Raw genomic sequence first — 12,216 nt, forward strand, 5'->3', positions numbered from 1 at the left:
TGCTAATGACTTTTCGATAAAAATAAATACATTTGGTCTCCAACAGGGACCAAAGCCAGTCAGAACTTTTCGTAGTCATTCCATCTCTACTTTGATGAGAAGGGGCACGGCCTACCAAAGACACAGTGCTGTCAATTCACTCTCTTGAAAAGGCTCTAGAGTAGAAGGAATTGAAATTTGTAGATTCCAACCCAAATGCCGAACCCAGTTCTCCTGCCTTCGGATTAACCAGATCTCTCCCAGATTCCTCTATCACTAACACAACATTAACTGATTGTTTATTTCTGGTTATTGGGGGGAAACACAGTTATTTTTAAGCCAAAGTACATGGCCAAGGTGAGGGGAAGAGAGAAGAATGAGCTGGAGATGGAGGTAAGACAGGAGTTACTGTCACTGGGGTCTCTCTCCAGATGCCACCTCCACCTCCCTGAACCTCTGTATCGGAACCACACTTCCCCCCCACTCCACCCTCAGCCATGCTTCATTTCCTCCAGGCATTTCTCAGCACCGAATGTATTCTGTATTTCCCTTAGTACCTCCCCAGCCAGCATGGGATCTCCATGGAGGTAGGGGCTCCCGTCTGTTGCTACTCTCCTTGGTGTTCGCTGCCGCATGCCCAGCACACAGCGGCACCTGGCAATTAGTCCATGTTCCATTGACATTTGAGGAAATGAATGAGCAAGTGTGTAGGCTCCCCAGGCAGCAAGGCAACCACATGGGAAACTCAGGTAGTGCCACTAAATGGCAGGGGTCTCCTGAATCTGTGGCTTGTGGTGGTGGTGGTGGTTCTGGGTCGTTCGGGGAAACTCGTCCCCCATGTACCTCTTTCTCTGCATTGTACCCACCCATTAAGCCATGTAACGTGGCTAGGAACATAAAAAGCATTTATATTAATTCGAAGCTGTTTCTTACAGCCTAAAAAATGTAAAGTTTGAGAAAACAAGCTTCCAATTTGCTGAAGTTAAAGGATAACAATTTTAGAACAAAATGTCACTTCTAAGAGGAAGATTAGGCTTAAATTATTCTGTCTTGTATATCGGAAAATGCCAGCTAAGAATCATATATTAACAATTTGCACATTCAGGTCTCAAATGGAGGAGTTTGATTTCTTATACAATGAATATGAAATAAAAAATTCCTAAAGCCAGGCCAAATCCCTGAAGACCTGATTAAAAACTGTTTTTAATTCATTTTGGGGAGGGGAACAACACACAACCAATTTACTCTTGCCATAAAAACAATCTAATCCCATGAAATTGTAATAAGCTTTTAAAGTTTTACATTTTAAACTTTCCATTTAAGCAGGGCTGCTCCTACCTAATTATGCAGATTTTGTTTGGAAGACTGGGAGCAGAAAGGGAAAAAATAATCTTACTTAAATTTTCACTATATATTGATGAGATTTGGGGTAGATTTTTTCTTTTAAAGAAACTGGTTGCATCTGTACTTTGAGCCATGCCTGGTCATAGTAACTGCTCAGAACATGTGCAGGGTGCTCTATGGGAGTGAGTTGTATCTTTTGCTGTTTGATTTTACTGCCTACCAAATTAGCGTGGATGCCACCAAGTGCCTCATAATTAGGGATATGTTACTTTAAAAAAAAAAAACACACTAGTTATCTTTTAGTATCGCATTTTAACAGAGTACAGGGATGTTCTTGGAAGATGGAGCAACGATTGTGATCCCCCCAAAAACAACAGATTCGAGGCTGGGTTTCAAAGCACTTGACTGATGAGTATTTCAGGGCAAAGATCTTGCTCAGCACCTGGTACATAAATAGGAACAATATTTGTTGCGCTTTGAGCATAGCTAAGTGTCCATCTTGGGGTTTAGTGAATGGATTGACTTTTGAGCACCTGACCCGACGGCTGGCTCTCAGCATGTGTAGGGTGGAGGGATGGATGGGTTTTGTTCAGGGAAGTCTAATACTGTAATCAGAATTTCTAGTGTGCCTCTCTGGCTTCATGTATCCTGTCTGTTACATTTGCTGCTTGACTTTGAAATTGGATTTCCTCCTGTTTTACTGCAGAAAATGCAATTCAAGCCTTTGGCAATGGCTCTGATGTGACCGTGTGGCAGCCAGCCCTCCCAGTTCAGACCACCACTGCCACCACCACCACAGCCTTCCGGGCCAAGAACAAGCCCCTGGGGCCAGCAGGGTCTGAGAATGAAATTCCTACTCACGTTTTACCACCTTGTGCAAATTTGCAGGTAAGAGCGGGGGGCCAAACTCCCCTTTGGAGCTCACTTGTCAGGGGTAAGCACGGACCAGTTTCCTGCAATGCATTCAAAGATAGATGGCTAATGATGGAGGGCTGCTTGGGTTTGAATCTTAGAAGTGCATTTTAACCATGATAAATGGAGATTGTGAAGTGCCACAGAGCGGTAGAAAGACGAATGGACTGACTCCCATTTGCTGGGAGTATGACTTTGGTTGGGATACCCAGAGCTGGCCTTGGTGTCTTCCTCTGTAGAATGAGGGGGCTGTGTAGAAGAATCTTGAAGCCTTCTGTGTGTGGAGTGAAGAGTCGAACTGGCTATTGAGTTATTTATTATGCTTATTCTGTGTTCTCTACAAAGCAGCAGCCTGTTGAAAGAGAAGGTACTCTTGGGTTGGTCGCCACCACTGTCATTTAAACTCAACATGGAGTATGTAACTCTGTCTAAAAGGTTAAACCAGAGACTGTGTCACTAGTGAGGCATTAACTCCAATGTAGGGTCCGTATGGCTTCGTTCTTCCAGAAGCAAAAGAAAATGCTTTTCCGAAGTGGGAGGAGCTGGGTGGAGTGACCCTGCAAAGCCCCTCATGTGACTAGAGACCAGTAAGAATGGTCAAGAGACTTCCTTGGGGTTAATCCAGATCTCAAAGGGCAGAACCACAATGGCATATGAACAGTGGTTGCCTGCCTTTAGTCAAAACAGAGTGTTTATTCTGCCTTTTTATTGATTTTTTTTTTCATAGTAATGAGCATTCAGCTACTTCCTTAGCAAGACATTACATATTTATATGTTTGCAAAGTATTTTCACACACTTTACCTCTTGGGCTGTTATCCTCCTGACGGCTGTGGGGGAGTAATAGTATTATCGTTAGCCTTGTTCTTGCATTTGAGGACACTGGGGCTTGGTGAGGTGACACCGTTGCTGGACCCTACAGAGCTTGTGAGTCACAGAACTGGTGCTGGGAATCCAGGAGACTCTTGCAGCTTTCATGGTTCTTCCTGTATTTGGGGGGTAGTATGACCGCGTGATGATTTCTGCTTCCTGCCATGCTGGGGAAGGGCACACGTGCCAAGCACTGTGCTGTCACTTCACACTTGTCACTGGAGTATGTTCTCCCTTATCTCCCCACTCCGCTGCCGCCAATGATCAGGCTCACCAGAATGTTCACTAGAAACCTTCTTTTGCCAATACCTTCTTAACTTACAATCCTCTTCGTTCCCTACAGACCACTGGGGCAGTTCTTCTGCTTCTGATTTCCTTGCTGTCTTCTCTCCCCCAGTGTCTCCCTTCTTCTTCTTGGGTATCCTACACACCACTCAGCTGACTGTTGGTCTCTGTCCCATCCTCCGATGTCACAAACCCTCAGACACACTCACACACAGCACTAAGGAGAAGGCAGGGAGGGGAGCCACACTGCCTAAGGTCAACCAGATGTTCTTCATGCTTCTGAAGCATTTCCTGAGCACATCCAACATCCAAAGCACTGTGCAGAAACTGCCAGAAGTAGGAGGAGGCTTGGGGAGTATTACAGCCTTTCTTACAGCAGATCCTCAGGCTCGCGTGGGGAGGTGGCTTGCACACAGCCCCCCAGCCAGTGAGAGGCGAGTCTGGAGCCAGACAGCACACCACAGAAACAGGATCTGTTCTTTGTCTCTGGCCGGTGCTCGGCGTCCTGCTTCCTCCTAGGCCAGCCTTCTGTTCTTATTGGGTCCACTCAGGTTCTAGCAACAGTAAGACAAGTGGCCAGGTGAGGGACAGGACCCTGTTGTCCTTCGGTGATAAGAGTGGGCCGGAAATGGTTCCCGACTGGTAGAAGAGGCAAGCGCTGGCTGCAGCAAAACCAGGTTCTTTTCTGCACGTGTCTGAGCACACAGAGCATGGCTGCAAAGGCAGTGTTTAGCCTGTTTATTGAGCTCCTTCTGTGTTTTGGAAACTTCATGGAGATGGGCACTCAAAAAAATTCTCTCCTCAGTGAACTTACAAATAATGGGCAAGACACAGCTTGTCAACATTTTTAGGAAGTCAGACCAAATTAATAGATGACATTTCAGAAGAATAGCCGTCATTGGAAATTCCATGAAATTAGTTTCCTCCATGCAAGAGGACTCTGTCAGCCATGAGGAGGGATTCTCCCCACCTCCCTGTGCCCTGCTCCCACTCCCCCACCCCCACCCCCCAGATCACAGCGCCTGACTTCTGCTTCTTGGGGTGCATGCATGTCTTGGCCACACAATATTGTGCCTCCAACACAGATCTGCCCAGCCACCCCTCCCCACAAGGAGGACTCTGTGCTGCTGCAAGGTTGCCCTGGCAACGTCAGGGGACACATGAGCTCTGTTCCCAAGAAACGGCGCCTTGCCTTCTCCTCTATTAGTGATAGGAAGTCTGCCTCATAAATGGAGGGGCAAAGTAAAATTAAAGCATGATGTTTATGTCAAGGCTGCTATTTAACTTCTCTGCGGAGGGGAAAATGGAAGTGTGGGACGACCAGGGCATGAGGGCGCGGCCATACTTGTCTTCCCTGGGGTGCACACACACAGTCCACATACCTTGGAGCTAAACAGCATTTCACTTCTGGGGAGCCCTTCAGGGTTCTACCAAACCTCACCTTCCTTCTAAGCGGAGGGCCTCCTTGAGCCCGTTTTTGAACACGTGAGGTGGGGAGTGAGGGCCATGGGCTCTGCAGCCCAGCCTGTGTTCAGACCCAGGCTCTTAACCTCACCAACACCATGGCTTCTCCAAGCCTCAGCTTCCGCAAAACTCAAGGATGGCCCAGCTGCCAGAGTTGAGGGAATAAGCAATTAAAATTCTTCGGTGCCTGGGGCAGAATGAACCCTCCAAAAGGGTGCTTTAAGAATGTCACATGTGATGTCTGATCCCCAGTCAGTTGACCACCCAGTCCCTTTACAGCAGATGGGGGGTGGTGTTGTGCCTCGAATACAGACAGCCTTCCCTTTTATACGTCAGGGAACAGAGGCAGGGAAAGGCTAATGACTTAACCAGAATCGCACAGTAATTCTTTGGAGGGCCTGGGATTTCTGCCCCAAGGCCAGTATACTGCCTTGTTCCATGACCTTGGATAACCAACCTGGGCTCTTTCTTTGAATTAGAAATGGACAGAAAGGAGGAAGTGATACACAGAAAAGAAGGTTATACAGTATTTGTTTTTCTGCGTTTGGCTTATTTCACTTAGCATAATGTCCTCCAGGTTCCTGATCTTATATGTACAATCTAAAAAGGTTGAACTTTTAGGGGCACCTGGGTGGCTCAGTCGTTAAGCGTCTGCCTTCGGCTCAGGGCGTGATCCCAGAGTCCTGGGATCGAGCCCCACGTCAGGCTCCTCCGCTGGGAGCCTGCTTCTTCCTCTCTCACTCCCCCTGCCTGTGTTCCCTCTCTTGCTGGCTGTCTCTCTCTGTGTCAAATAAATAAATAAATAAATAAATAAATAAATAAATAAATAAATAAAATCTTTAAAAAAAAAAACGGTTGAACTTTTAAAGCGAGGACAATGGTGGCTACCAGAAGCTGGGCGGTGGGGGAAATGGAGAGGTGCTGCTCAGAGGGTATAGGTTTCAGTGGATGAATGGGATCTAGAGCTCTGTATGCGACATGGTGACTACAGCTAGCGAGACTGTATTGTACACTTGAAACTTGCCAAGAGAGTACATCTTAATTGCTCCCACCCTCCCCAAACATGGAAACTACCTGAGGTGGTATGTTAATTGGCTTGATTGTTGATTCCTCATGTATACATGTATCAAAACATTCAGTTGTATTCCTTAAATGTATACAATTTTTATTTCTCAATTACACCTCAGTAAAGCTTGTTTGGTGGGGGGAGGATAGAAAAGGCGGCAGGGAAAAGCTGGTTTTGAGAGAGCCATATGTCTTAGTGCTTCCTGAAGGCAGCTATTCGAGTGATAGGGAAAACACAAAGCTCATGCTTTAAATTGGGATTCTTCATGCAATTCCAGGACATAGGGAATAGGGAAAGACTGAGTTTGCCAGGAAAACTTTTTGCAGCTTGGGGATGTCTTTAGAATGACCTATACTAACAACGGTTGAAAGAATCATTGGAGGCCAGAGGATGGAGGATGAGTGACTGATAAGAGATGGGCCTTCGCCCCAAGAACATGGTCCGAGGCACTGATTTAGGACTCTCGCTTTGGAGTAGGGCTCCCAGGAGACTCATTCTCCCCATCTGTCCTTCTTTTGCCTGCCTGGCTGTCTCCAGATAAATTACCATTTGCCAGGGGGTCCTAGAAATATCTTAGAATGGCGTTCGTCCCAGCCGTGTGTGTCATTACTCAGAATAGAACTGACTTAAACCAGCTTGGGATCCATTGGTAACAGATTTGGAGAAAGTCAACTATCTTTGGCAGCTTGAAAGTTCACTTCCCTCGAGAGGCACCCTCTTGTAATATTTTAAAATATACAATAATATGAGAAAACTCTTAGGGACTTGAGTTCCTGTCTTAACATTTGAGATAGATTTCCCCTTTGGAAGGGAAGAAATAAGAATAAACATTTTCAAAAGTCGGCTTCGAAGTGTAATAATCAACAAACCAAATACAATTCCTTTGGGGAAATGGGTGGCCTTGGGTGTGGGGCATAGAGGACTCATCTGCAGTTCCTATGAAAGGCTTGCCTTTAAAAAAGGAAAGTTGATTGATTAGTATAAAATGTCATAGAAATGTCCAAGTGCTAACCCCCTGAGGTGATAAAATACCAGGTTTTGGGTAACCCGCCAAGCTCCCATGTCAGGATTAATTGGCAGTCATATTAGTAACAAGCGTGACGCAGGCTGTGCTATTGTGGGCATATCCCTTTGACTTGTACAAAGTGGTCACATGAAAAACAAAGGAAGATTAAAAATTCTACCAATTATTTTATCTTCTGTGCACTTGAGTGGACTGCTAGCTGGAAAAAGCTCAGGATATTTAAACCAAATGGACTGTACTTGTCGCTTATTTAAAGTAAATATCTTTGGGAGATGTAAGTAGGTGTTGGAAAAATCCCTACTGGGCCTCACTGGATGCCACTTCATTCTGGAAGCTTAAAGTAAAGACCCCTTAGAGTGGCATTTGTAGGTCTCGGATTCCATGGTCAAGCAGGGTGCTAGAGCCTGGGGAAGACAGCCCAGGGGCTGTGGCTGAGGACGCTGGGGAAAGTGTTGCTGCCTCTGCCCCTTCCCACTTGCTTTCTCCTCAGAAGAGCTGTGATTGACAAGAGAAAGTCTGGTAGCTGGGGGGCACACACTCCGATCCATGGCTAGTGGGTGGGTATGGGATAGCTGTGAGCAGTTGGAGAGCTCTAGTGAACAGTGAGAGCCACAGCCAAAGTCAGTTTTACTTAGGAGCCAAAGAAAACATCTCTGTGGAGAAACATGGAGGGCCAGAGACAGAGACAGATTTCAAGTAGGGCTCGTCCCCTCTCTCTAGTGAGACTTCTAAGGCAGCGTTCTAGAAAGGAACCAGCAATGTGGTTTCTCGGTCATAGATGAGATGTGAGCATCTCCAGTGGGTACTCTTCGTGAGAATGCTCACTGCTAAAATCACCAGGACAGAGGGCTGCTGTTCTCTTCCCCACCAATAGCCCATCATCTGCTCTGGTGGTCAGACCAGGCTAGCCCTAAGGGTCCCAGAACAGGGGCCCTGCTGGCCCTCTGTGGGCCATGGGGGCACAGGTGGGCATCTTTCCTGGAGTAGAGAACCTGCAGCACACACTGCATTTTAATCCCTGGCCTCCTTGACTCGATGTAGTTCCTTCTCTTCACAGAGCACAGTTTGTAGCTTATAGAAATGGGCTGGGTGCTTGTAGGATGCAGGGTGTTTACCGATTGGTAAGAGGAGCAGAGGGCAGACAAGATTTGCCAATCCATTTAACTCCTACATATTAGAGTATTCAAATATTTAATTAGAATATTGAATATTAGAATATTGAAAATCATCTAGACCTGAAACAAGACTTTCCATTCTGGAAGAACAGCATATCCCCCCATTGCCTCAGTACCCCATCACCTAAACAAAGTCTCTTTGTACCTGATAGGGCCAGACCAGACCGGAAATGATGTCAAAGCTCTTCCCAGGGCCAGACCCCAAAAGTTCTAGATGTGGCGGCAGGAAGGCAATTATCCAAACCTGCTAAATACCCAGCGCTCCTCTGGCTGTGACCAAGTGAAAATTTTAAGTGTTGAGTTTTAAAAGGAAAGCTGCCAATGGGTGTTCTGTAAATCATTTGTGCCAGCAGACTGACCCCATTATGTCAGCTAATCCTGGAAATACAGGAGGTAAATTTAAATCTTCGAGCATGAAGCACTTAATCAATATTCTAAATGTTTTTCTTGCAATTTATGCTAGCAGAGCAATGGGGTGCTTTGGCGTCCTGTTAATCTTCCACTTGAGAGCAAGGCCAGGGTGGTGGGATTTTGCACAGAATGATTGGTGGGAGCTGGAAGGGGAGTGAGTGAGGTGCTTACTTCCACACCAGGCCCCTGGCTTGGGGACGGTCATCCCCGGACTCAGTCCACCCATGCCAGCGGGTGGAGCCACCGTGCGGGCACCTCCTGGGGACTGTTCTTTCACCTGTGCTTGACAGCTTGACAGTGGCTTTGTTAGCAAGAGCATGAGCTTTGGGGTCAGATGGACCGGAGTGAAAACCCTGGCTCGGTTCCTATTGCTCTGTGACCAGGGGCATATCTCCTACCTTCTCTGAATGTCTGCCGTACAACATCACCTGCCTCTCACATTGGTTGTGAGGATTAGAAACCTGGTTCCCCTTATGCAAAGAGCCCAGCATGACTGTCCAACCCTCTCCACGTGGTAAGTAGCCACCGCTCTTAGCATGATTGATGAGAAGTGTGAGAGCTTTAACTCTGAACCCTGGGACTGTAAAGGAAGGGCTCTTCCCAGCAGCTGGGAGTCCATGGAGAAAAACAGATGGAGCTCTCTAGATTGTGCTTTCTTAATTTGTAAGAACCGTTGGAACGGAGTGGTATCCAGCTGATTCTAAGAATTGGTCATTGTAGAAAGTCCTAAGGAAGGAGGGAAGTACAAGTGTACTTTGGACACCGGGACGAGAAGGAAGGGAAACCAAACAGCAGTAAAGAAAGGACCAGGTTTTGCGGGGTTACTCCATCTCCCCGTGCCCACAAGGAGTCTCCCGGGAGTGTCATCCTAACCAGCAGCTTCTCGGTGGTGTGACTGGAGCCGAGACAGTGGTCAGGTCTTGGTCCAGCCTGGGTCCCAGAGTTGGACTGCAGCACTGACCTGGGGAAGAGGTGACACAGCTGTAAACAGGAAACTGTCTTAGTTGCAGAAAAGATCATGTCCGAGAACCAGCCCCGCGTCTCAACCTGTGACACCAAGACTTTGATTCCTTCCCATATCTGCATCCTGCCGGTACTGTCATTTGCTTCATATTCATCTTTAAACTCAATTACTAGGGGCACCTGCATGGCTCAGCTGATTAAGCCGCTGCCTTAGCTCAGGTCATGATCCCAGAGTCCCGGGATCGAGTCCTACATCCAGCTCTTTGCTCAGCAGGGAGCCTGCTTCTCCCTCTCCCTCCCCCTGCTTGTGCTCACTCTCTCTCTCTGATTAAAAAAAAAAAAAACTTCAATTACTAGATATACTTACTTGTATAAACACTATTATTTTTAGACTCATTCGAAGCTGTTAAAAACATATGTGACGCATATGTGAATCAGTGTGCTAGTTCTCTGTACATTATAATCAATATATAAATATTAAAATTAAAAATGTTAGTAATGCTCCCTGCATAGTGTCATAGACACCAGTGGTCCCCAAACCCTCTTTGAGAAACCTTATAAGCCATCCAATACGACAGAACCCAGAACTATTTGCTTTGATAACGTGCATCACCTTTTCATGGTTGGGTGGTAATAAAGCAAGTGTGTATAAGCTCTCCCCATGAGTCGAGTACTGTTCTAAGCACATCACATGTGTATAGTCACTCACTTAGTCCCCACAGTAACCTCATGAGGTCAGTACTATTATTATTCCCATTTTTTCAGACAACTGGCCTGAGACACAGAGAGGCTGGCTCGGGGAAGGAGAAAGAAGAGGCGCATCTTTCCCTCCTGTGTGCTTTAAATGACTACACTGTGTTACTTAAATCAGAGCACTTTACCTTTTTGTTTCTAGGTAACATTATTCACTCAATATAGATTAAAATCAGTCCGTACATTCTTGTGGAACATCTGGCAGATGGAGGTGCCAGACTGGTTCATAAACTGCCATAAAGAACGGAAACGATACCTGTTCTGACACCAGCTGGTGTCCCTAGAACTCAGTCCTGACGCCAGCTCTCGGAGGCAACACTGACACCAAAGGTTAAGGGCACCGTCTCCAACAAGACAGCACTGACTTCAGATGCCAGCCACACGTCAGGGATCCCCAGGCCACCTGCACTTCTGACCAACCAGCTACAAATGCAGGGCTTCCCCCGACCCCTCAGATTCAATCCACGAGCGTGACTCAGAACTCAGGAAAGCACAATACTTATCATTACAGTTTTATTATAAAGGATACGAATCAGGACTAGCCAAATGGAGAGAGACTGAGGCTGAGGTCTGAGACAGTCTCCAGAAGAGAGCTTTTGTTCCCTCTCCCTGTGGGATCAGGACACGTCCCCCTCCCAACGCACTGATGCATTCGTCCCCAGGAAGCACCGCTGAGCTGCAGAGACCAGAGTTTTAATTGGGGTTTCATTACACAGACGTGATTGATTGAGCCATTGGGCCTGTGATTGAATGCAATCTTCTACCCCTCTCTGCTCCCTGGAGGTCAGACGGTTGGGCTGACCTCGCATGATTCAAAGCCCCAGCCCCTTGGCCCATAGTTGGTCTCTCTGGTGACCAGCCCCCGTTCTGAGTCATCTCATTACCATAAATTCAGGTATGATCCAAAGGGCTCATGAATACCAAAGATACTCCTGTCACTCGAGAACTTCCAAGGATGTATAGGTTGTCTCCCAGAAACCAGGGACAAAAGCTAGTCAAATTCTAATTTTAATTCTAGGGCCAAACAGTGAAACTTCTCATAAGAAAGCGGGAGTTGAACTTTTGAGCATGGGCTCCTTTCACCACTTACCAGCCATGAATCCTTGGGCAAACTACTTAGCCTCAACTTCCTCATCCCTGAAATGGGGATGACAGTGGTAGAGCCTGTTATGAGCATTAAATGTGATCCTGCGGGGGCGCCTGGGTGGCTCAGTCATTAAGCATCTGCCTTCAGCTCAGGTCATGATCCCCGGGTCCTGGGATTGGGCTCCCTGCTCAGTGGGAAGTCTACTTCTCCCTCTCCCACTCCCTCTGCATGTGTTCCCTCGCTCTCTCTCTCTCTCTCTCTCTGTGTCAAATAAATAAGTGAAATCTTTAAAAAGAAAAAAAAGAAAAAAAATGAAAGTGATTCTGCGTGTAAGGTATGCTCGGTGCAGCGCCCAGCTCAGGAACCATGTAAATCTTTCTAATCTGTAAGTTTTCAGCACCTGGACGTCACTGGTCCTCTTAGTCCCATCTTCAGTAATAGAGAAGTGCCCTGAGGGGGGCAGACTGGCTTGTGCATTGCTTTGTGGGTCCTGTTTTCCAGTGGCTTTTCTGGTCTTGTGGGGCTTTGCGCCTCAGAACAGGCTTGTTAAGGATGAGAAAAGGTGAGGCCTTGCCAGGGCGGGGGTTTGGAAATGTAATTCAGAGTCAGATGATTCTCTGTGGGGGGTCACTTGCTTCCTTGGAATTCTTTGCAGAAGGTGGGCTGTGCACCTCTCTGCCCATCTTGGAAACTTCAGTGAGGATGTTTCCATGAATTGAAGAGCTCCACCAGACCAGACTTGCTCAACCTTGGCCCTCTTGACTTTCTAGTCTGGAAATTCTTTTTTGTGGGGGCTGCCCTGTGCCCTGTAGGATGTTGAGCAGCACCCCTCGCCTCCACCTTCTAGATGCCAGCAGCACCTTTCCCCAGTTGTGACAACCACAG

At 47.0% G+C, this 12,216-nt stretch overlaps 1 protein-coding gene across 2 annotated transcripts in view; it reads left to right on the forward strand.

The window, feature by feature from the left end:
* The window catches only part of GFRA1 (GDNF family receptor alpha 1), a 202,705-nt gene that overhangs the window by 172,849 nt on the left and 17,640 nt on the right, over positions 1-12,216 (forward strand). For both annotated transcript variants that reach the window (XM_087862668.1, XM_045803223.2), the window contains one exon: positions 2,030-2,211. In XM_087862668.1, coding sequence (XP_087718794.1) covers positions 2,030-2,211 — 182 coding nt within the window. The remainder of the gene's footprint in view (positions 1-2,029; positions 2,212-12,216) is intronic.

The sequence above is a fragment of the Ursus americanus genome, chromosome 6, assembly GCF_024610735.1.
Source record: "Ursus americanus isolate L20-20 chromosome 6, mUrsAme1.1.p, whole genome shotgun sequence".
Classification (NCBI taxonomy): domain Eukaryota; kingdom Metazoa; phylum Chordata; class Mammalia; order Carnivora; family Ursidae; genus Ursus; species Ursus americanus.